The 23,062-nt window shown below is 43.2% G+C and overlaps 3 protein-coding genes across 3 annotated transcripts; 2 read left to right on the forward strand and 1 right to left on the reverse strand.

Moving 5' to 3' along the window:
* The first annotated feature begins 53 nt into the window (after nucleotides 1–53).
* On the forward strand, nucleotides 54–1,487 carry mrpl43 (mitochondrial ribosomal protein L43). The gene is made up of 3 exons (XM_086017127.1): nucleotides 54–510; nucleotides 574–680; nucleotides 1,241–1,487. Exons 1-3 carry the CDS (start codon nucleotides 380–382, stop codon nucleotides 1,441–1,443), a joined length of 441 nt encoding a protein of 146 aa, XP_085873253.1. The 5' UTR covers nucleotides 54–379; the 3' UTR covers nucleotides 1,444–1,487.
* Nucleotides 301–18,971, reverse strand: sema4gb (sema domain, immunoglobulin domain (Ig), transmembrane domain (TM) and short cytoplasmic domain, (semaphorin) 4Gb). The gene is made up of 15 exons (XM_086017126.1): nucleotides 18,873–18,971; nucleotides 17,372–17,542; nucleotides 10,015–10,163; nucleotides 9,340–9,402; nucleotides 9,142–9,240; nucleotides 8,962–9,055; nucleotides 7,824–7,937; nucleotides 7,577–7,731; nucleotides 6,433–6,608; nucleotides 5,877–6,015; nucleotides 5,579–5,801; nucleotides 5,031–5,146; nucleotides 4,786–4,940; nucleotides 4,085–4,146; nucleotides 301–4,009 (listed from the first exon to the last, which is right to left on the reverse strand). Exons 1-15 carry the CDS (start codon nucleotides 18,967–18,969, stop codon nucleotides 3,066–3,068), a joined length of 2,757 nt encoding a protein of 918 aa, XP_085873252.1. The 5' UTR covers nucleotides 18,970–18,971; the 3' UTR covers nucleotides 301–3,065.
* Nucleotides 18,972–20,138: 1,167 nt separating this feature from the next.
* On the forward strand, nucleotides 20,139–22,663 carry tmem101 (transmembrane protein 101). The gene is made up of 4 exons (XM_086016648.1): nucleotides 20,139–20,326; nucleotides 21,086–21,266; nucleotides 21,336–21,482; nucleotides 22,124–22,663. Exons 1-4 carry the CDS (start codon nucleotides 20,196–20,198, stop codon nucleotides 22,430–22,432), a joined length of 768 nt encoding a protein of 255 aa, XP_085872774.1. The 5' UTR covers nucleotides 20,139–20,195; the 3' UTR covers nucleotides 22,433–22,663.
* The last annotated feature ends 399 nt before the right edge of the window (nucleotides 22,664–23,062 follow it).

A 23,062-nucleotide genomic window follows, 5' to 3' on the forward strand; every position in this document is an offset into this window, starting at 1 on the left:
GTGTTTCACCCGGAAATGTAAATTTCACGAACCGTGTGAGGACAAAAACAAGTCGGTGCGAAACGTGCACGAACAAGGAACTATACTGCATTTTAATTTCTTTATTTAGCAATCTAAATGGGTTTATTCGAGTATCTAAGAATTAATTACAATTTACACTTTATAAATCAATAAGGTGAGAATGGCTGTTCACTTAAGTGGTTGCAACGTGCGTTAAGGATGAGAACATATGCATCTTGTATTTGTTTCAGCCGGTGTTAAATGATTGAAACACTGTCTGTGGCGTCCTCTGCAAATTCATTTATCTTTTTACATTCCTCTGATCGAACTGTTTTGCATATTTTCCCTGGATGTTTTAAGCCACAAAAATCAATCAAAAATGACCTCCAGGGGGACGCCGAGTCGCTTCTTGAAAAGCGTCCTCCAAAACGGCGTGGGTCGTTACGTGTGCCAGCTTAAGCGGATCTCCCTCATCTTCTCTAAAAAGGCCCACAGCTCGCTCGGTGTTAGGTAAGAACAACATTATACACGAAAACATTATATTGTCGAAACACTATTGTTGTTTTCGAACAGGGATTTTATTGAAGATGGAGTGGTGGATTACGCCAAACAGAACCCTGGTACCGTCGTGTATGTGTCCCCCGAGCCGTGCAGCAAACCCAGAATAGTGGCTGAATACCGTGAGTAGTCCTGTTTGTGAGTAACATTTACAGGCGATTTAATATTTGTTGGTGGCCGCGATAGGTGTGTAAAAAAAAAAAAAAAAAAAGGGTCAAAGTATAAGTACTGTTTCAACTCCTTTAAGTAAAAGAAGTGCAGACTGTAAATGTGACCGAAAAGTGACTTCTGTTAAAATCAGTCACCAAAATACTACGTTGTTACCTCTGCATCCTGAAGGGGGCGTCCTGACACATGTCTCTAGTTCAGTAAGAATTGACAGGCTATTTTTCTTTATCGGTGCCAAAATTAAATAAACAATAAGACAGTCAAGTCACAATTCATTGAAATGTGATACAATTAATTAAATTATCCATTATTTGATTACATTGCGAAATATAAAGTATGAAAAAAATATAAATTCAAACTAATTAATATTACTGTAATTATTGCCACTTATACATTTCATTATCTTTTGAATGCTTTAATGGCACAATGATCGATTGTATAGACATTTTGTTTGCCTGGACTAATCTATTCCTTTTGACTTTGTGTTTAATTTTGACATTATCCTGCCCTGCAGTAAACGGCAATGTGAGGGAAGAGATTGTGGCGAGCAAAACGTCCTCGCAGGTGTCAGAGGTTCTGGCCAGGCTGACCAGTCAGTCGGGCCTGGAGGTGATCCGCCTTCGCAAGCCCTTCCACACGGACAACCCCAGCATCCAAGGCCTGTGGCATCCCTTCACCAACCGTCCCCTCACTCTTCGGAATGATGACAAAGTGTGACATTTTGAATTGCATCTATTAAATAAAAGTTTTGGTGTACCGTATTGCCTCCCCAATGATTGCTTGGTTGCCCTTCTGTCGCATATTTGTTTGTGATCAAAATATTTGTTGTGTAAACACTGGCAAGTCAATGTCAGAGTGTTTGAACAGCTTGTCAGAGTGAAGGCCTGAGCTGTCATCAGCCACACTTTTGCCACTCTGAAATTATTTTACTGGCCTCCAGCAGCTTTATTTGTTTGATTTGTGCAATGTTTTTGCAAAAAAAAAAAAAAAGTATGGCAAGCCATCAAACTACACTGCCATAGTCTCACACATGACGAAAACTCAGTTTTTCGCAATTAACATTTCTAAGAGTAGTTTGACCTTGAATGACCCTTGGAAATGACATGAAAGCAAAATGGCAGATGTCCTTTGTTTTTTCAGGCATGGTATCTTGAGACTTTTTGTGGGTCTGCTGATGATAGCAACATGAATTTGGTAGGCATGTCTGTGGAAAAACCTCGAAAATCACCCTGCAGTAGAGGGGGGTGGCTTGACCAATGGCTCTTTTGCATGAGACAGGACAGCACACCAATTGATCTGAACATGGCTGTTTAAGAGAAGGTTTAATTATTCATCTTTTTGCCTTATTCAGACTAGGTCTGCGCAATATGGTCTCGAAATAAAATGTTTCTTTTTTTTCCTCACAAATATTTGATTTACGATTTTAATCAAACTTTACCCATTGCTTATCCCTCCTGTAATTCACATTCTCCTGATACCAACCAAGCTTGGAAACAGCTTTTTTTAAGTAACTTCTGCAGAAATGATAGAAATAATTTTCTTTCCAGATAATGCGGAAACAGGTTTTCCCTCTTGAAAACAAAAGACTCTTTTGTCACAAAATTATTGTAACATGAACCTTAATAAATAAACATTTAAATGTTCAAGAATTATTAAACATCATAAAATGAGCCATCAAACTTCCTTGCTTTTGATTGGTCCTAAAGTCAAAGACGATGACTCCCCTTCCTTCTGTTCTGTCACAGTCTGTTCTCAAGTAGAGCTGTACAGATGAGGAGGGGAAACCTCGGCAAAGTATTTGCAGCCTGGAAGCACACGCCAATAAAATCACTGCTTTTGCAAAAGTATAAATGGGCACTGTGTCTTTGGCGATGTTCAGTGGGACTGACCATGTGATTGCCTTCCTGACTTGTCATACGGGAAAAACAATGTGAAAATGATTCCGCTCACTTTGTCAGTTTCTTAGCGGGAATCAAAGTTGCTCATTTTGTTTTAAATAGTCACGAGAGGGGTTGAAGAAATCTCCAATTTGGCAACACTGACTGGTTTTGTAAACTGGCGCCATTCTCTTTGCAACCATGTTGTTAGTGTAAGCAATGCGGACATGCTTTGAACTCTGGAAGCTGCTGAAAAAGAATTATCCTGACAAACTCAATTCTCTTTCCGTTGATCTTTTTCGATTTCTGGAAAAATATGTCATGGTTAAAGAGCAGCGCGGTAACCTAGTGGTTAGCATGTCTGCTATTTCAGTTCAGAGTTCAAATCTAGGCTCCAGCCCACTTGGAGTTTGCATGTCATCCCTGTGCGTGCGTGGATTTCTTAGCCCCTTTCTAGTCTCTTTAGATGGAGCTCTCGTGTGGCTGGAGGTCCAGCTGCGTGTGTTTCCTCTGCTCAAGGATGCGGTTGAGCTCCTCGGTAAACGAGTGGTAAAGCGGCGAAGCGCCGTCGTGGTCCACCTGCCGCAGGAGCACGTAGCTATTGCCGTTCATCTTGCGCAGGACGCTGGGCAGCGTGGCAGACAACCCGTTGGCAAAGTCTGCGTCGGGCAGCGGCGGGGGCATGGGGAGAGGGGGGGCAGCCGGCGGGGTGCTGCTCGTCGGAGATCCCTCGTCGGGAACGATATGCAGGAAGTCTCCGAAAGCGGGCACCGAGATGGAGCGGCGTCCCTGGCGGCCGTTGGAGATGGTTTGAAGCTCCACGTGGGAGCTCCCTTTCCTCTCTGAGGACCCCAGGACGTGCAGACCCTGCTGCTGGGAGAACTTCCGGCCGCGAGAGACCCGCCTGGTGCAGAAGCTCACATAAAGCAAGACCACGGACAACATCAGGCACAGCCCACCCAGGACGGCCACCAGGCAGATGTACACGGCCTCCATGTGTCGGTACGCGTGTGGCCCGGCAGGTAGCGGGGCAGCTAGCGTGGGCGAGGGCCGCCCAACCGTGGACAGGTCAATCGCCGCTGTCGTGCCGGCTAGCGTGGACGGATCGGTCGCCGCCGTCGTCTCCTCCGCCGGGAAGTACGAATCCGTGTGCACCCTTACCGTGTACAAGTAAACCAACACCGAGACGGAGTTCTCCACTGCGAAGCAGCGGTACGAGCCGCTCTGCCTGCCCCGAGCCCCGATAATGAGGAGTCCATCGGTGCCCACGCGGAATCCCGAATCGACGCCGTAACCCCGCAGCTCTCTGCCGTCCAACGTCCAGCGCGGCATGGCCAGGTTGGAGCGCAGTTCGCACTGGAGGAGCACGTCATCGCCTGCCATCACCGAGCGCCTCCGGTGGACCACTGCGGAGCCGCGAGATATAGGACAGCGTAAGAATCTGTTTCAACAGTGAATGGAAACCGCAAGTCAACATATACCTTTTCCCGAATTCTCCCTACAGCCCCTGGTTCCTCTCTGGATGTCCTGGGTGAGGTTCGATCTGGAATGAGATGATTCCACAACGGCATCATCACTAAAAGTTCTGTTTTTGGAAATCACCACAAAATGGCTGCTTCACACCAAAATGGCAGATTTCCTAAATTTTCTGGCATGGCTTCTTCAGAATCTTCGAGGGTTTACTCATGATAAACATGTGTAACAAATGTCAGATTTGCTAAGTCAAACATTCTCCGCCCTGCCCTCCCTGGTGCCAGCCCGGATAATTAATTTTGGGGTATTTTCCGTGAATTTTTTCTTCCCCATATTTCCAATCGTTACCCCGTAGGGGACATATAATTAATTTTTATTAACATTTGCTAAAGAATATTTTTAGTTTGTATAATGTTTTATTGTTATGCGGACCTACTATGACATCCTTGCCCCCCCCCAAGGAAAAAAATCCGAGCTCCGCCAGTGCATTGAGGGCCCAATTAAAAAAAATAAAACATCCATGTGCCGCTACAGAGCACAAAAAACATGATCAATAACCACAAAAGCCAAACAACAAACAAAATTTGGAGTTGAAAACATGATACTCAGCTCAATAAGCATCTACGATTACCTCCACAAGAGTGCATTTTTTTTTGGGGCTTTTTAAAAATGTAGCTACGGTTGTGTTGTGCATCCCCTAGGGCCTCACCTCTGCGCTCGCGACCACACCTCCACACACTCCCGACCATCCCAGCCACAGAAGGGGTCCCTGGCGAAGACGCAATCGTAACAGGAAGTGTACCGCCGACAGGCCGACATGGGGATCTGCACCACCCCCGAGTGGGAGCCCACATAGACACGTTGCTGCAAGACAACCGGACATGCGGTGAATACGGTTCATTGTGTCACGTTGGCATTAAATAGTAAAAAAAAATAAAAAATGGCTACGCTCACAAGGGCCGTAGCTAGGACCACGCTCTCTATGGGCTGGGCTTGATCGAACAGTTGCAGCTCCTCCATGATGTGCATTTCCCCTCCAATGTCCACCGCTCTGTGCAGCCAGCCGTCATCTAGAAAAAGACACAACCTAGTCAAAATTACTGTGTGTTTCGGATTTTAAGTTGCTCAGAAGTATAAGTCGCACCAGTCCATAAATGCATCATGAAGAAGAAAAAATAACATCTCTGTCGTTCCAAAGTGTAAGTCGCATTTTTTGTGGTAATTGATTTTACACAGACTGGCACCCCAAATTCCTGTTTAAAATGTCAGGGTCAGTTATTGCGCCTTTTGTTACTGGAGATAGTAAACAAATGTTGTGGCTAAAGAAGGTGGTGGTAAAGTACCTGTGTACAAGTCACAGCACCAGCCAAACTATGAAAAAAAATGCGACTTATAGTCCAGAAAATATGGTAGATGACACGCTAAGACTTTTAAAGAAGCAGCTAATGTGCTAATATTGCTTCACAAGGATTATTATTCTGCCACCCCAAACATCCGCTCACCAGTTCCCAGGAAGAGGACGGTGTAGACGTTCCTGTCCAGCGCAGGCTGGCGGTGCGCGGCGATGCGGACGTAGTTGACGCTCCTCTTGAACATGAGCGGCCGTGCCCCAACCGGACGCACCTGGACGGCCATGAGCGGGTGCCTCCGAGCGAAGGTCAGCACGCTGTCCGGAAGGTCTCGCGACGAGTTGATGCCCCGGGACCGGTGCTCGTCGGTGATGCACTGAAGAAGGGGAAGAACTGCTGAGGTCTACTTTCTGCATGCCCGAGGATTCGGGTTGTTTTGGGCGCAACTTACAGACCCGGGTCGTGGCTCGGGGACCTTGCCTGTGTACTCTCTCCACTTGGAGTCCTGCACCTCCATGTAAGGCCCGTCAAAGGCCTTCTGCACATCTGAGAAGGTGTACTGGCAGATGGCAGAGGCTTTTATGTTCTTCCTGATAGGGTACAGAGGAGAAGTAAAGAGCTGACGCATTTCAAACAAGGCGTATGCCAATAAGAGAAATTAACCAAATCCGACTAAATACATTAAGCCCCCCCCTTCTTTTTCGCAGATTTTTTTGTACAAAATATATCATTTTAATTGCTCTGCCTCCCCTTTATGTTGGTTGTAATTCCATTGTCAGCCATTAGATGGCGGTACAATATTATGTTTGACACTGTAAATTTGCAAGAAGAGTGAAAACAGGAAATATTTGAAGCTTAAGATCATTGAAGGTGAAATCCTCTTTTTTTCCAATATTTTTCTCTTATGCATTGCTCTTGCAATAAATTTTTAACTGTGTTTGTATTATTTTAAAAGCGCTAAAATACCTTAAACAAACGGAAAAAGAGAGCTGAACATAATTTCTCACCATTCCAGGCCGAAGACGCCGTACAAGAGGCTGCTCTGCGCGTTGTTGCCGTGCATGACGAAGACGCCGCGCAGGACGTTGAGGTACAGCTCGTACTCGGGTACAAAACACACCAGCCGGGCCTTGAGGAAAGAGGTCCACTTCCTCTGCAGGGTCCTTTGACCACCCCAGTCCGTCTGCAGACAGAGAGAGGTCTTACCATACAGATAATGGTTTGTATCTCCATTAGGAAGTGTCAACTCGACATAACAGCGCTAATGGGAAAAATATGCAAAATAACAGTCACATTCAAAGTAGAAATGGACAGAGTGATGTTTTGTTGACACGTGGCTACGGCTCCTTCGGTTTCTACTATTTCCGCTATTTTTGATTGATCTTATGTCAAAATAATTTGCTCCGATCAAAAGTGTGATGCATGAACACGCAAGTCCTAATCGATCAATATTTTTAGTGTCCATGAAAACAGTGCATCCGATCAAAATTTTAATCCAAACTCTGATTTGATTAAGGGGAAATCAACCAAAACATATTTTTTTCAAGAATATGTTCTATGCAAGCCCGCAAGTTGAAACAAGGCATTCTGATAAATATTGCTTGGAACATATTCTTGAAAAAAATATGTTTGGGTTGATTCCCTCTTTAAAGAAATTTTGTCCATATAAACGTAGCCACTGGTTTATCTGAAAACCTATCGCCGCAGCGGCTGTATGTCTGACATCGCCGGCTCAATCGTTTTTCCTCTAAGAGCTGCCCTGATGTGAGCTGCTTCTCAAAAAGAAGGTCACGTGTCCTAAAGGGACTTCTGAGTGGGTCACTGCTGCAATACTGATGAAGAGACAACCTTCTTAGTATGAGTGTCAACAGGGCTACCAACCGAATGAAGTTCTAAATTTTGAATAAAGCAAACTCACACACATACCTCACCATCATCTTAAAATTAGTCTGGGTGTACAATCATTTTGTTGGCGAGCATGTTATGTGGTAAACAGGACAATATTAGGCGTCGTGTGACTATACTGTATGAATAAACATAACAGACAGGAAGTTGAGCTTGCAGTCTTGACCAAAGACGCTGATTGCACATGAAATGTGGCAAGCGGGGATGAGTGGCGAGTTTGAGGAAGAGGACGGTGGACGTTCAGACCTTGCAAACCCGCGCCACCCTGGACACCTTTGTCCGGCTGGGGTACACCATCTGCTCCTGGCTCCTCTCCGTGAAGAAGAAGTAGATCTTGTCGTCGTCGCCGACGGAGCTGTTCACGCTCTCCCGCAGAAGGGCCGAGCCCACAAAATCCGCCTCTGGATGCCGAACAGGAAGTCAGTTGTGTGCGCGTGGGGGGGGGGGGGGGATCTGGTCAGGACAGTGTGACTGTGGAGTGTGAGACGCTCACCCAGAAGCCAGCGGGTCGGCGCTTCCTCCGTCCTTAGTGTGGGGAAGGGGTAGTTGCGGCGCACGTCCGGAGAGCTGCGGAACTCGTACTGGGAAGCCGTAAACATCTCGCCATCTTATTGAGAAGACGCGCAACAAAAGTTTTTTTTACTTTGGTTTCGCGAGTCTCGCATCCCTGCATGGTCTAAATGCGCCACGTTTGACTGGATTCCGCGTGACAAAGTATACTTCTATTACATCTCCACAGATTGGTCACTCTATGTGTTCATATTTGGATATTTTGGAATATTCCAGAAATAATGTTTTATTAGTAAAAAAAATGGCACATGACAGGAAATAAAAGGGAGCACTATGGGAGAAAATAGAAAAAACATGGAACATGATGGGATATTATTTGGATACTATGAGACAAGATGGGACAATATTAGACATAATAGACAATATTAGGGATGAATTAGAGGACATGATGAGACACAGTAGGGGACAATATGGGACACCATTGGACATAATGAGACAAAAATGCCTATTTAAAGGGGAAGTCAACCCAAACATATTTTTTCAAGAATATTTTCTATGCAAGCCCACTAGTTGAAACAAGAAATTCTTATGAATATTGCGTTTGTGGAAGAAGAGTTAATCCATCCGTTTTTAGCCATTTCTAGGGCGACCAATCACAGCTCGCCTGTTTTCTAAATCTGAGCCGTGATTGATTGTTACCTAAACCCTGAGTAGTTGCGATGTCATTTTCAGTCGACAGAAATGACAAAATGGCTTCCCCCTGAGATAACTAAAAAAAGGGGGGATTTTGCTGCTTCACTTATATTCCACAAACGCACTATTAATCAGAATGTACAGAATCACTTGATTTGATGCGTTTGTTTATTTTGGGCAGGTCAAAACAAACATCCAATTTTGCCAAAGAGCCAAACAACAGCGCAAATGCATTTATAAACAAACAAAAAATGATACTGGCAAAAAAAGCCACAAACAGTGTATAATATTTCAAAATGAGCCATTACCACAACACCTCCAAGCATTCTTTTCTTTTGTGGAGTTGCTCAGGAAAGGCTCAGCGACTTCACCACAGTATTTAACGATAAAAACAGTCGCATTGTGCATATAAAAACCAGGATGCGTACCTACAAGGAGGCCAGTGTATCCCTTGGCGGGGTCATACGGACACCTGTCTCTGCCGTCCTCAAAGCCTGACGGCAAGCTGAAGCGTTCGGAATCCTCGCAAGGAGAAGATACGAGACACTGCTTGTTAGTGTCCCAGTGCTTTTGTCACCATATCAATCAAGCATATCGGCTACACTTACGATGTACATGCAGAGAGGCCTGAAAGCGTTGGTGCCACACGCGTACAGGTGAGTCTCGTTATAGCGCTGCAGGAAGCGGATGTGATTGAAACACTCGGTCTGCTCACACACGCGCACACACACACACACACACAACAGGATGTCAACGTTCAAGATGTCCTCCACTAACAAGGCAAAGTGGGAGCGCGTGGGATGCACCTTGTTGTCTCTGCCTTTGTTCAGACACTGCTTCTTCTGCTCTGGGGATGCGTCCCAGTCAATCTGGCAACAGTCACAAAAATCAAGTACAGTGCACACATCATATACAAAAACAGACCCTGTGTTAGGGGTCAAGGTCATGACCCCAAGGCCCCGCAACATCAAATGTTTTGTGGTACCTTGAGATATGATTGACCCGAATATATTTTGTTTAAAATAACAAAAATGCTGAATTATTTCAATGAGATATTTCCTTTTACCCACCCTCAGACCAGGAAAATAAAAGCTAATAAAAATATTGACTAATGGATAATTAAAAAAAAAAAATCGAATATTTCGTCCGACACAGGGGTCACCAACATGTACAGGAGTATATATATATATATATATATATATATATATATATATATATATATATATATATATATATATAATTTGCTATTCCTGCGTCAAAAACACGTCACTCGCTCTGCTCAACCATGCTGCATTTAATCCCGTAGCCATAAAATCAAAAAGGACACAATTGGATTTGCTCAATCTGCTTGAGGCTAAAATTAGTCTGTCCTCCTTTAGGATGCAAACTTGTGTGGAGAAAAAGTGTGCGTGTGTGTGTGTGTGTGTGTGTATGTGGGGGAAGAGGAAATGGGAGGTAGGGGGATTCTGTTTGGTCCTCACTTGGGGGCTAGCGGGTGTGGCGATGTCAGACGCGTTGAGTGCGTATAGCGCTCCCCTTCCTCCCACGTAGAGAATCCCCGCCTCCTCCTCTAGCAGTAGGGTGCTGCAGTTGCGCGCCGAGCCGCCGAAGCGAGCGCTGCCCAGCAGGCCTGCAAACAACCAGAGGGTCTCTCATAATTGGATTGTAGCCTGTTTAGGCAATTAGTGAAATCCTTTACGCCTCTGTTGTTCCATCAGCGCAGTGATTAAAAAAACAACAACCACTGTTTGAAACCCTAACCTAGCATTATTTCAATCCATAACTTCTTCTTTCTTAAAGCCACAGTTTTTAGACCTAGTTATTAACCTCAACTCCAGTTTGAAACCCCAATTTGAAACAGTAATTCTTACTCTAAGCACTAATTTGAAACCCTAACCCTGTCTTGAAACACTAATTTGAAACCCTTACCTGCTTGAAGCCCTAATTTGAATCCCTAAAGCTTTCTCGAAGCACTCATTTGAAACCCCAATCCCAATTTGAAACCCTAATTTCAAACACTAGCCCTTGTTTAAAACGTTCATTTGAGACCCTACCAAAGGCTTAAAACCCCAATTTAAAAACCCGACCTTTGCTTGAATCCCTAAATTGAAATCCGAACCCAGACTTGAAACCCTAATTTTGAAACCCTTACTTGACTGAATCCCTCATTTGAAAACCTTGTCAAAAACCACAAATTTTGCACCCAAATCCTAGTTTGAATCCCTAATCAAAACAATGAACCTTGCTCAAACCACTAATTTGAAAAACCCTAACCCTTATTCCTAAGCGCCTTGTTTGTATCTAAGAATTACTCCGACACATTGAGATGTATGAACAGAACGTCCATCCATTTTCAATTTGGCTGATGCTACGTCTTTTCTGTAAATGGGTGCGTCGAGATCACATAAAGCACGACCTACTAAGAAAATATGATCGCACACCCACACACTGACAAAGATGATGAAGCTCCAGCGCTGATGCGACTTGGCAGTATTGGGGCAGCCGTCCTGCTGAATGCCCTAAAAAGTCGCCTGAGCCCTCTTGCCCCCATTCGCAACAGCCTTAGCGACCCCCAACCCTCCGTAAGTCACAATAACAACATGCGGAGCATTTTCAAGCTGAGCAAAGCTACAAGAAGACTAAACAAACTTCCAAAGACTCACCGTGAGTGTCCCTGAGTGTTGTTGCGTAACGGAAGTGGGTCACATGACCACAATAAGGCTTCAATGAGGTGCCCCCCCCCGTCACAACTGATTGGTCACATCCCTTCAACCACATGATATCAATCACGTCGCACATACTGTGAAGCTTTCCAAAAGCAGAGGCAGGACACTTCTTCTTGTCCTCCTTTAACAGTAAACAAACATTTGGTGCTTTGCATGCGAGCTTTGATTTGGGGAAACTAAATAAATAAAAACCCCACTGCCTTGAACTTGAACCCGCTAAAGTGCTGAAAAATATCGAACTCAAGAGAGCAAAGACGCTCGGTGAGGCTTCAAAACACAAAGAGAGATACTGGAAAAACGTTGAAGAGCATTTTCACAGACAACTTTGTTTCATTCAGGATCAGATTCGGATTAAAAAAAAAAAAAGGCTTTGACTTTTGACTTGTTACACTGTCCTGTGCTAACACTGCAGATCTGCTTACCTTTTGACTATGCCAAGATAGCGCTTCGGCAAAGTGGTTCTTTCACTCGACAACGTCTTCCGTCAATCCGCCACCGACGGACGCCCGTTTTGCTGACGGTTGATGAATGACGGGAAAAATTGTAAAATATACGGATTAAGCATAAACGGAAACCCCTTTATTTGGTCCGCCATTCGTTTGCAGTCCGTTATTAGTCTATTTTTGGCGAAAAAAGATGACGAATAATGTATACAAACATTGAAAAGTCCATTTCCATATCGTATACCCTTTAAGACCCAAGCGGGAAGAAGAAGCCCTCCTCCATAAACGCAAAGGTGGCGAGAAGCGCGCGGCCTCAGCTGCGCCCACTTCAAACACACAAACGGTACGCGCCGCCCTGAACGCCGTAGGCAGCGGGCAAAACGTGCTCACGAGCACAGCAACGTCCCTTTCCCCGCGGCTATGTTGACACACAGTTATGCAAACACGGCGGCAGCGGCTCAAGGCAGCGCGTGTGAGTCATGCCAAAGCCCTGGCGTGTATCTGGTAACAAAAAAATAAATAAATATCATAAAATAGGGGCTGCGTGATGCAACAACGCTGACGAATACGATGACGGAGACAATGGCCCCGAGGCCCCGAGGCAGGATGGCGACCTTGGTTGTGTTTATGCAGGATTTGGATGTCAGAGGGAGTCATAATATTGCAAAGTTATTATGAGAGCCTGCAATTTGTAGACAGAGTGAGTCACTCACGGGCCATAACATTAGGCACACCTTATGTGAAATTTGGCAGGCATATCCATCGTGACTAGACCACAAAATGGGCATGGTGAAGAAGCCATGTCCAAAAAAGTCAGAGGAAGTCTGCCATTTTGGGTTGAAGGCTCACGTTGGCCATTTCCAAGGAGTCCTTTGAGGTTTTTTTTTTTTTTTTTTTTTTAAATCCACCCCCCAAAGCCAGTTTCATTTCGCGAAATGAAATTTGCAAAAACAGTCAATTATGAGAAGACTTACAAAATTGTCTCAAGACGCAAAGCCTGAAAGGACACTTGTAGTCTGCCATTTTGGTTTTAAACAGACATTTTTCAGAAGTCCTTCAAATAAAAAATAAATAAATAAAACAAAATTCAGCCCCCAAGACAGTTTCACATAGGGATCTGAAATTAAGAAAGTATTAGGCCCACAAAAAGGTCTCATGAGACAAGCCTGAAAAGACACAGGAAGTCTGCCGTGTTAAGCGGCCATTTGAGGATTAATTAGTTCTTCGCATTTCTTTTAAAAATTCAACCCCCAAAGGTAATTTCGCTTAGCAGAATGAAACTTGACCAGCATGTCTTTCATGAGTAGACCCACAAAAAAGTCTCAAGAAGCCATGTCCATAAAAGCAGAGGACATCTGCCATTTTGGTTTTCAGCAGATTATTCGGGGTCAGTTTGGTCATTTTCCATGGGTCTTTTGGTCTTTTAAAAAAAAATAAAAAATCAGCCCCTGAAGCCAGTTACACTTAGCAGTGTGAAATTTAGCAGGCATCTCTATCAAGAGCAGACCCACGAAAAAGTCTGAAGAGGCCATGTCCAAAAAGACACAACATTCTGTACAAATGCAGCACAATCTAGCATTTGACAATGTAGTGCACTGGTTTGTGGAATTGGTCAGAGGTTATGGGGGTACGTGGCTATCACACGCGCACACACACCTTTCATCACATCAAACTTTGTGTGTATGTGTGTTTTAATGTTACGCATGTGACAGGCTGACAGTTGATCCGTCCCAGGTGGCGGCTTCAAAGTGTGCTCGGAAAACGAGCAAGCCGCCATGTGGGGTCTGGATGATGTTAAAGCCCGTGTATGCGTGTGACTTCCTGCGTGACTCACAGCCAGTCACTTGACTGGCAAGAGCGCGTGCGACACACAAGAAGGGACGTTGGGTACAAACGCTGCAAGGGGAGACTGACTGGATCTCTTTTTGGGACGACTATCACTCATTTGCAACCAACGATGATGTAAGGAAAGAAGAAGATCTTTACGTAACAATAAAGTCAACACGACTGTCCTGTGATGTTTTAACATGCTCTCTCATTTCTTTTTTTTTTTTTTTTTTTTTTTTTGTGTTTTACATGGCTCCGTGACAGCATCTCGCAGCATTTACATGCAAATTGTGAGTGAATTTGACAGGCATGCCATGTTGGTTTGAAGTGTCTATTTTAGGGTCATGTTGATCATTTCAGGGGTCATTTGAAGTTGAGAAAATGTAGCCCCTTAAGCAAGTTCCACTAAGCAACATAAAATTTAAACGATATGTTCGTCCTGAGGACGCTGAAAAAAAAGGAATGTCCAAAAAGACACAAAGAGTCTGTCAATCTATGGGCCAATCTGGTCATTTCCAGTGTCCTTCAAGTGTAAACTAGATGAGGAAATTGTGATGGATTTGAATTTTGTCATTGCCTGCGACAGCTCACTTCCGCCAAGGGTAGATCCAGATGATCTCCCAAGTGAGGATTGGAGTACAGAATGATGCACATTTTTCACACCCTGCACTTACAGGAACTTAACATCTTTTCAGATTGTCATTCTCATCAATATTTCACACGCGCATTACTTCAGGTCTGCTAGCAGTGGCAGAAGCAGGTCAGGTTTGTACTTGACTATCTAAGTAAGGTGGTGGGAAGGCCATTCGTAAGATATACCGATATTTGTATTCAATTTCAACTTAAAAGGGGAAGTCAACCCCAAAATGTTCTTTAAAATAATATGCTCCATGCAGCACCACAAGTCTAAACTTGATATTCTGATTAATACTGTGTTTGCAAAATACGAATTAAGCAGCAAAATCCACTGTTTTTTATCTATCTCAGGGGGCAGCCATTTTGACACTTGCTGTCAACCGAAAATGACATCGCAGTTGCTCAGGGCTCAGGTAACAACCAATCACGGCTCAGCGTCAGGGAAAAGGTGAGCCGTGATTGATCGTTCCTGAGCACTGAGCAACTGTTATGTCATTTTCAGACAAAATGGCCGCCCCGCTGAAATTGCTAAAATGCTTAACTCATATTCCACAATCGCAATATTAATCAGAACGCCGTGTTTGGACTAGTGGAGTCACACATTATTTTTAAGAAAATTTGGGGGTTGACTTCCATCTTTAAAACTAGCCATTAAGTATGACCATTAAACATCAATATTATTGCTGTATCTATATTGTACCACGATACAAAAGTTCCAATACAATACATTACGGTATAACTGGATCAAATATTGATATCAGGGCTGAGTGCTTCATAAAAATGTCACCTTTTTAATATGTTGACAAAAAAGCGTATTTTTGTGTTCAACTATTTCATTTCTTCATTTCCTGACACTGACATAGACATAGTGATGCATCATGCATGGTTTATCGCCTTATCGTGATTCTATCGGAAACTATTCGTTTCCAACTAATGAGTCAGATTGACGTTGCGCACGCCTAAAAATAAAAAAAAAAAAGATGTACTATTGTTCCACTTTCCTAAAACAAAGACAAACCATTGCACTTTCCTCACTGTAATATTGTAGCTTTCCAACAACACCATGACAAACTGTAACGATTTGTCCCACTCGTAATCCCAAAGTGGTTGTGGTTTCTCAGTCAGTGCTCATAACAATCACCCGGACAAGCTATTAAACTCGTACAGCCTTTTCCTTGAAGCTTAAAGGCGGTCATTTTAAAGGATGGAGGCTCTGGATGTTTGCCAAAGTCATCATCCACTAAGGCTCGTTACACGACGGTCATTTTTTTTTTTTTTTTTACTGTACACATTTTCATAGGCGGCTTACACAAGCCGGAGGAGTTTGCTCTTCCCGTGACAAATGCGGTGGCGTGTCCTTGCACTCCCACTCAAGTAGACCATCTGTCAAACATACTGTCTGTTTAATTCATGCGGCTGACACGTCCGCCCACACTGATGACCGTACAAATGAAGATGCATATTATGAATGTTGTCAGCGTACAAGCCGAGTGACATGTGTCACCACTGGCGGAGCGAGGGGGTGGAACATGTCATGCACATGGGAGCAAGCGCATCCCCGCAGCACAAAAACAAGCGCAGTCCCTCAGAAAGTAGGTCAAGGACGAGCTCTTAAAGTCTGCGATGATAGAGCCCACGCTCGTATGAACGCAAAAATCTGATGAAACGTTTCTGGGAACAGCTCGACAGCGGCGGTTTTTAAGCTCTTCATCTCGATTAGAGTCGCAGTCAGTGTGACGATGTCATTCAGCCATTCGTCGCAGCAGTTGGCGAAACAAAAGGAGCGCCGCCATCGCTACTGAAGATGTGCGGCCTGACGAAATCTCACAATGTGAGGCAAAACTTTGAGATCAGACTCGTTTTGGTTGTTGTCTTACAAACCAGTGCAAAATTAGGGGTGTAATGTGGGCCACAAAAAAAACATTTGTGTTCTGTACGTGTGAAAGTGCTCGTCTTTGATGTGGTCAGATGTTTACATTAAAAATATAGAAAAACTGCAAACTTTTGCCTGTAAATTCTCAAAATAAAAAAAAAATGGAGTCAACTTATTAAATACATAAATAAAACTGTATTATTCAGTACAACAAGTTTAAATCGTTTCATTTTAGGAAAGCAAAACACTGAAGATTTTTTTTTAATGGAAAGTGCACTATTAGTACAGTACTTGTCTTTTTCGGAAAGTATAACATGAAGTGTGTCTTCTTTTTAGGAAACTGACAACTGAACAGTTTGTAGTCATTTTTAAAAAGTGCAATATCAATTGTTTGCCTTATTCTTAGGAAAGCGCACCATCAATAGTTTTTCTTCATCTTAAGGAACAGCAATGGATTGTCTTCTGTTCAGGAAAGTGAAACATCAATGGTTTGTTTTCTTTTTGGAAAGTGCAATAGCAGCAGTCTGTGTTTTTAGGAAACCACAACATCAATAGATTGTGTAGGGGTTATTTTTATAACAATGCAGACAAGTGAAACAGTAACAGTTTGAAGAGTGTAAATTATTTGCTGTAAAACACTTAATGCCATCTGTTATTGTCTTGGCGCCACTCTTTCCACTTTGAATCGATTTACCCCCCCCCCCCTTCGCTTATAGAAAAAGCTCATTTCCCCCCCAAAACTCTGAAAACATATAGCGTCAGACCCCTATTAAATACAAAGGGCATCAATTATGCATTCTCTGAGATGCGCAGTAATTCCAGGGGGCTGCATCTGATTAGCGGCCCTTGAGTTTGACATCTGCGATACAGAAAGTGACTTCTATGAATTCTACCCTGCACTCTCACTATTCTCATGGCTCTAAACGCGAGGCAGCGTTGGCTCTGGATGTTGCCCTGCTTGTTCTTGCCCTTCTCTAATAATACTCGTCCCCAGAGTATCACACCACGAAGGGATGATGGGAGGGGGAGGGCGACGGAGTTTCCCTTCCTCGCTGCAGCTCTGCCGCAGTGGTTAGAGAGGGAAAAGGTGAGTCGGGGCGACGGGACGGACGGCAGAGTGCGGGGGACAGAATACACCTATTCAGCAGTATGCGCTGCGCACATGCCAATCGTTCAATGTTTCGCCGAGCGGTGTGATGTAGGACAGGACTTGGGAGACCAGGCCGGGCGCCTCCGGGCCCGAAAACTATGCCAGTGGCTCAGCGATGAGGCCAGCAAGCATGCGGCAGCAAATCAGGCCACAAGGTGTGTTTTTTTTTTTTCCCCTCCTCACCCTTGAGATAGATCGTCGTCCTGGGGATGACGTCCACGTCCGGCGAAGCGCTGAAGGGGAAGGCCCATAGTTGAGAGAAGAGAAGGAGGAGGAGGAGGACCTTCTGGTGTCCCATGTTGAAGAAACATGAGCAAGTTAGCATCTTGGAGGACCGTCTGCCACTGTCAAACACTTGCAGGGAAAGAGAGAATCAATCGTTAACTAACAGCAGCACCCACTTTCACATACCGTAGATAGGACACTACTCTTCTGTACATAGTACCCAAATGCGGTTCTTTGGCTTGTATGCATGGGGGAACACTTTTGGGTACTATTTAACAGCCATTTTGATAGGTTCTATATAGCAGCAACCATTATTCATTGGTTCTAAATCGCACCAAAAGAGTACCAAATTGAAATTGCATAGAGAAAGCATTCCATAATAATATCGATAATTAGATGATATCAACGGGAGCATCTGGTGCAGGGAAGTGATGCGCGTGTTAAACTTCACACACCCCTCCTGGGAACGGTGGAACATCCATTCACACAGGTGCAGTCTTGCCTCTGATATTACCGCCAAAGCTGGGAAATTGGCAGGTTGGTTTTTAAGCTACACTTCCATTGAACTCTGTATGAATGCTATTGAAACACCATTATTACATAACAAGCCTTTTTTTTTGTATGATGATTTTTAATACATAATGTTTTTGGTCTTTATTGTTTATCAAACTATGTTATGCTGAGACATGAAATATTGTAAAACAGGGTAGGTTAACAAACAACAACATGATTTTCAGGAAGCATTTTTGCTTTTTATGTCCACTTTAAATAATGACATTTGAAAATTGTACATCACATATCACATGTCACATTGAATGTATTTGGGTATTTTTGGTTGTTTTTATTTAGCTTATTTTTTATCAAGGTTACTTTTCATTAGTAGCTATTAGCATTATCGTTTTATGTTAATATTGTCTATTTATTCTTTATGTATTTTTTTATTGTTTGATGGCTCGGGAAGATTAGTTTTTGTATATTGCAAGCGATAATGATCAACAAACAATATGAATAAATCATCATCATCATCATCATCATCATCATCATCGTCGTGTCTTTAATGTCGATGCTTGCACATGTCCTCTGAGCTGTTTGACTTATCAGGAGATAAATAGATTTTGCATAAGCAAATAAAAATTCTGCTGACTTAATCCCTCGCCTTTTCACAATGTTTTTAACAACGCGAAGAGTCTATCCCTCGCAGGTTTACTTTCAGCCCAGCCCCCCCTGCTCCATACACCGGCGAGTTAATTAACAAAGAATTCACACAGAACCTGCGGGAGCTTGTTGTAGACGGACGGTTTGGTCCCTCTGGACAAAACACAAAGTCGCTGCCAAGTGAGCAAAAAAGAAAAAAAACTTTTCCCAGCTATGAACGCACACAAACATGATCGTCCAGGTTGAGGTGTGTGCACGTATTCGGACACTTTCAAATGAAATAAGCGGAAAGAGACAGACTCACCTGCTACATGCACCTGTACGCACGGCCGGAACTGCAAGCTCCCTCTGCAAGTCTGCTCTCTCTCTGCTTTGCTCAGCTGCAGCATGGTTTCAACCATCATGGCCCCTCCCTTCCACGCACGAACAACACTTGTGCGGTGCCCACACACAGTGAGAGAAAACAATATCCATGCATGCATGTTGTTTTCTATATTTACAGTTTTTTTTTTGTCTTAATGACAGTATGTGAGAATGCTGTACAATGCTATTTTGGAGCTAAAACGACGCAATTAAAAACACGAATGTTGACATTGTTATTATAGTGTATTTCAACGCTTTTTAATGTAAATATGTCCAACCAAATGCCCACGAGAACTCAAAACTATAACGAAATAAGGTTTGATAGAGCTTTTTAGATCGCGATGATTTTGAACTACATATCCCAGAATGCATCTCGGCTACGGAATCTGGCTGCCAATTGCATGCCGCTTGACTACCGACTATTGATAAACAAATCCATATTTTCTGACATATTTTGAATTATACACACAGTCATACCCAAACTTCAAGAGTCTTGGAGCCAAAAAAACACCTGTTGTAATATATTTCTATAAGACACATATCAATATTGTGAAAATCTATTGTGCTAGAGAAAACAAGGGCAGAGTCGGAATCAGCGCAAAATAAATGATCTAGAAAAGTTCACTTGCATCACTACGATATCACTGATAAAAAATGTAGTAAAAATTTGTTGACCATGAGTGTAATCAGTCCAATTCACTCACTGAGTCTGACACACGTGCTTCATCATCAATAATATTTAACACACTGAAATTGAAAGCAAAATTTAGATTGAAAATAGGGTGAGCCAGAAAATATGATCATTAAATGAGCACCTTTATTTACTCCACATTTCAAAACAGAGATGTGCACTTATATTGACATTAACATGTGCAAAGCTGTGGGCAAAAATTTCAAACAGAACCTAAGGCTTGAGTTTGTTTCTGTGCATTTACTTGAAAAAAAAAAAATCGACATAATTTATTCCAAATGATTTTTACGTTACAGGGCTTTAACCTCCGAGGGGCCCCGGACCCCTATTTAGGAACTGTTGTAATACTGTATATCTGTTGTAACGTATACAAGCGTGCCCTCTGCTGGAGCAGAGTTGAAATGACAACAGCAGCCACCATTCGCACGACGCCTTTCTCTCGCGCGAAATGTCCCTTTCAAAATAAGAGGTTTCAACGACTGTATCGTAGTCGCTTACTTCGTCGAAACAGAGAGTAGCTTTAACTTTGACATTATGTAGTCCGATGTGGCACGGTCGTCGTAAACGGCCAACATGGCGGCGCCGAGTAGGAAGCAGCTGTTGAGGTTTCTTAGCCAGTTGGGCGCCTTTATTTTGACCCGCTTTGGATTCTGGAACTGCTTCTGTATGCTGATGCTCTTTGCTGAACGAGCAGACTCCAAAAGGTAAAATAATAATGGTTGTAAACGCGAAGTCTTTAAAAGTCGCCATGTTTGGTTAAGTTAGCCGAAAAGCTAAAATCAACCCCTTCGGCAATTGCGATGGAATGGCGAACTAGTTTAATTTGATTTGTAACCAAACCAAATAGTTTCTAGGGTCTCCTCTCTTTGGGTAATCCAAATTTGGTTTTGGGTGTGTAACGTTTGAGTGTGTGTAGTTGGTCTGCGAGGCCTACAAGCACTGAAGACGTGTCCTGTAATTACGTACAATTACGTACAGACGTCACCCCCCACCAAGTCTCAACTTGCTTAAAAAAAAGTATACGCTCAAATTATTTTTAATGTATTTACATTTTGAAAAATACAAATTTAAAAATAGTTTAAAAAACGATTTTGGGAAATCAAATAAACTTCAAAAAAAACAAAAAAAAAACGCCCCTCTAGTGTCTTTTAATTTTGTCATTAAAAAAAATGCTACTCACCAATGCACCTACTGTACGATATTTGGGGGGAACTCATCCTCCATTATTAACTGAAAACGAGTCTCCACTCTTTGAAAACAATGCCACAAGATGGCATCCAAGCACTACTTTTAGTTATATGACAAGGCTTTGGTGCCATCTTGTTTCCAAGGAACCATGTTGAGGTGAGGAGCGGCACTTCTATTAGTCAGGCCATAGCCTTGGAACTGTGACCGTTTCCAAACAGTGAATAATAAAATGTATCAATGGCGTGATAAGACATCATTTGGATTGTCGCCTACAGGAAGCCAGACATCCAGGTGCCATACCTGTACGTAGACATGGGGGCGGCGGTGCTCTGTGCCAGCTTCATGTCGTTCGGGGTGAAGAGGCGTTGGTTCGCCATGGCCGCCGCCGTCCAGCTGGCGGTCAGCACATACGCGACGTACGTCAGTGAGCAGGTACACTACGGTGACTGGCTCAAGGTGAGCACCCCGACAGGTATCAATCAAACGTGACTAAACTGAGTGCTCAAATAAGCGGCCCCTCCACAGGTGCGCATGTATTCCCGAGCGCTCGCCATCATCGGGGGCTTCCTGGTTCTGGCCAGCGGGGCGGGCGAGGTGTACCGGCAGAAAGCGCGCAGCAGGTCCCTGCAGTCCACCGGGCAAATCTTCTTAGGGGTCTACCTCATCTGCGTGGTAAGACCTCCATTCTAACACTCATCCTACTTTAGGTATCAGGGACCAAGTAAATTTTATGAATGAAAATATTTAGGTAAATTAAAAATTGTTGCTGTCCATACAATTCAATATTTTAGCATTCCATCCATTATCTGTACCTCTTCATTCTATGAAAACAAATTTACCCTCCACCCCTCAAGTATTATTTTAGAAAGGGAAAAATAAATATATTTTGGTTTAAATATTTAGGTTAATTCAAATGGTTGAGCTACAATTATCTTTAGATTTTTTTTATAAATTAAAAATATTTTTATTTACAAGGTTAATTTAATTTTTTGCAGTCATATCCTTTCTTAATCATTTTATGAAATTGAACTGTACTTTAATATTGAATAAAACTTTTATATAAATGTAGATAAAATTGTTGCTGTTAGAATTTTTTAATATTTAATTTAGATATTCTATTCCTGGAGCATTTTATCAGGCAAGGACTCATTTGATGACTTGTGGTTCCTTTACTAGAAAGAAAATACTGTATTGAGCAATTACTGTATTTGCCTTTCAGAAATAAAATGTGCGCCACTACAATAAGCACAAAAAACGTTTTTAAAAAATACTTTCCATTGTCAGCAAAATGGTACCTGTGTGTGTTCTTGCAGGTGTACTCGCTGCAGCACAGCAAGGAGGACCGCCTGGCCTACTTGAACCACCTGCCAGGCGGCGAGGTGGCGCTGGTGCTTCTGGCGGCGGCGTTGGGCGCGCTGGCTCTGGCTTTCTTGTCGGGGCGCTACGTGCGCACGGCGGCGCAGGTCCTCGCCACGGCCCTACCGCTGGTCGTGCTGCTCATCGACGGCAACCTGGGCTACTGGCACCACACGCGCAAGGTGGAGTTCTGGAACCAGATGAAGCTCATCGGGCACAACGTGGGAATCTTCGGCGCCGCGCTCATCCTGGCGACGGACGCTTAGGAGATCACCCGCTGGACTAAAAACAGTCAACACACTGCTCCCAAAGCCTTTTGGTACAGCCAAACGTCTTCAGGCTTAAATTAGTCTGAAAGGGAAACTCCTAGCTGACTGATGCTACAAAACAGCACTCCATGAACACAATTTTTTTTTTTTGCAAGCTTTTGATGTAAATATGTCCTTTTATACAATTGCATTGTTATTCTTGTCATTAAAATGAGCTTATCCTACAAATTCATTGAGTGGAGTCATTAGAATTTAATGTAACCTCAGTATGGATCATAATTACTCATTATTTAAAGATGACCATCGAAAATGTAAATAAATGAAATATTTTAATTTTTCATTTAAATTTTTTCTGTGCATTTTGTAGTCACTATTGTTTAAATTTAGGTGAAATACTTATTTTTCCCTTTAACATTTTACTGGACTAATCCCCTCTTTTTAAAAAAGGTTTTATTAGCATTATATTATTTGTAATTTGAACTGTGAAAACTCCAGCTAAGAAACAATGTGAGACTTAAGCAGCTGTTCAAATTAGATGCTAAAAAGCGGGGAGGACCTCAGTTCAGTGCGTACTGACCACAAGTCTCTTGGGCCACTTTTCCCCCAAAAAGGAGCAGCCTGGAGGTT

This window comes from Filicampus tigris, chromosome 19 (assembly GCF_054856515.1).
Source record: "Filicampus tigris isolate MCC_2025a chromosome 19, RoL_Ftig_1.0, whole genome shotgun sequence".
In the NCBI taxonomy this organism is placed as follows: Eukaryota; Metazoa; Chordata; class Actinopteri; order Syngnathiformes; family Syngnathidae; genus Filicampus; species Filicampus tigris.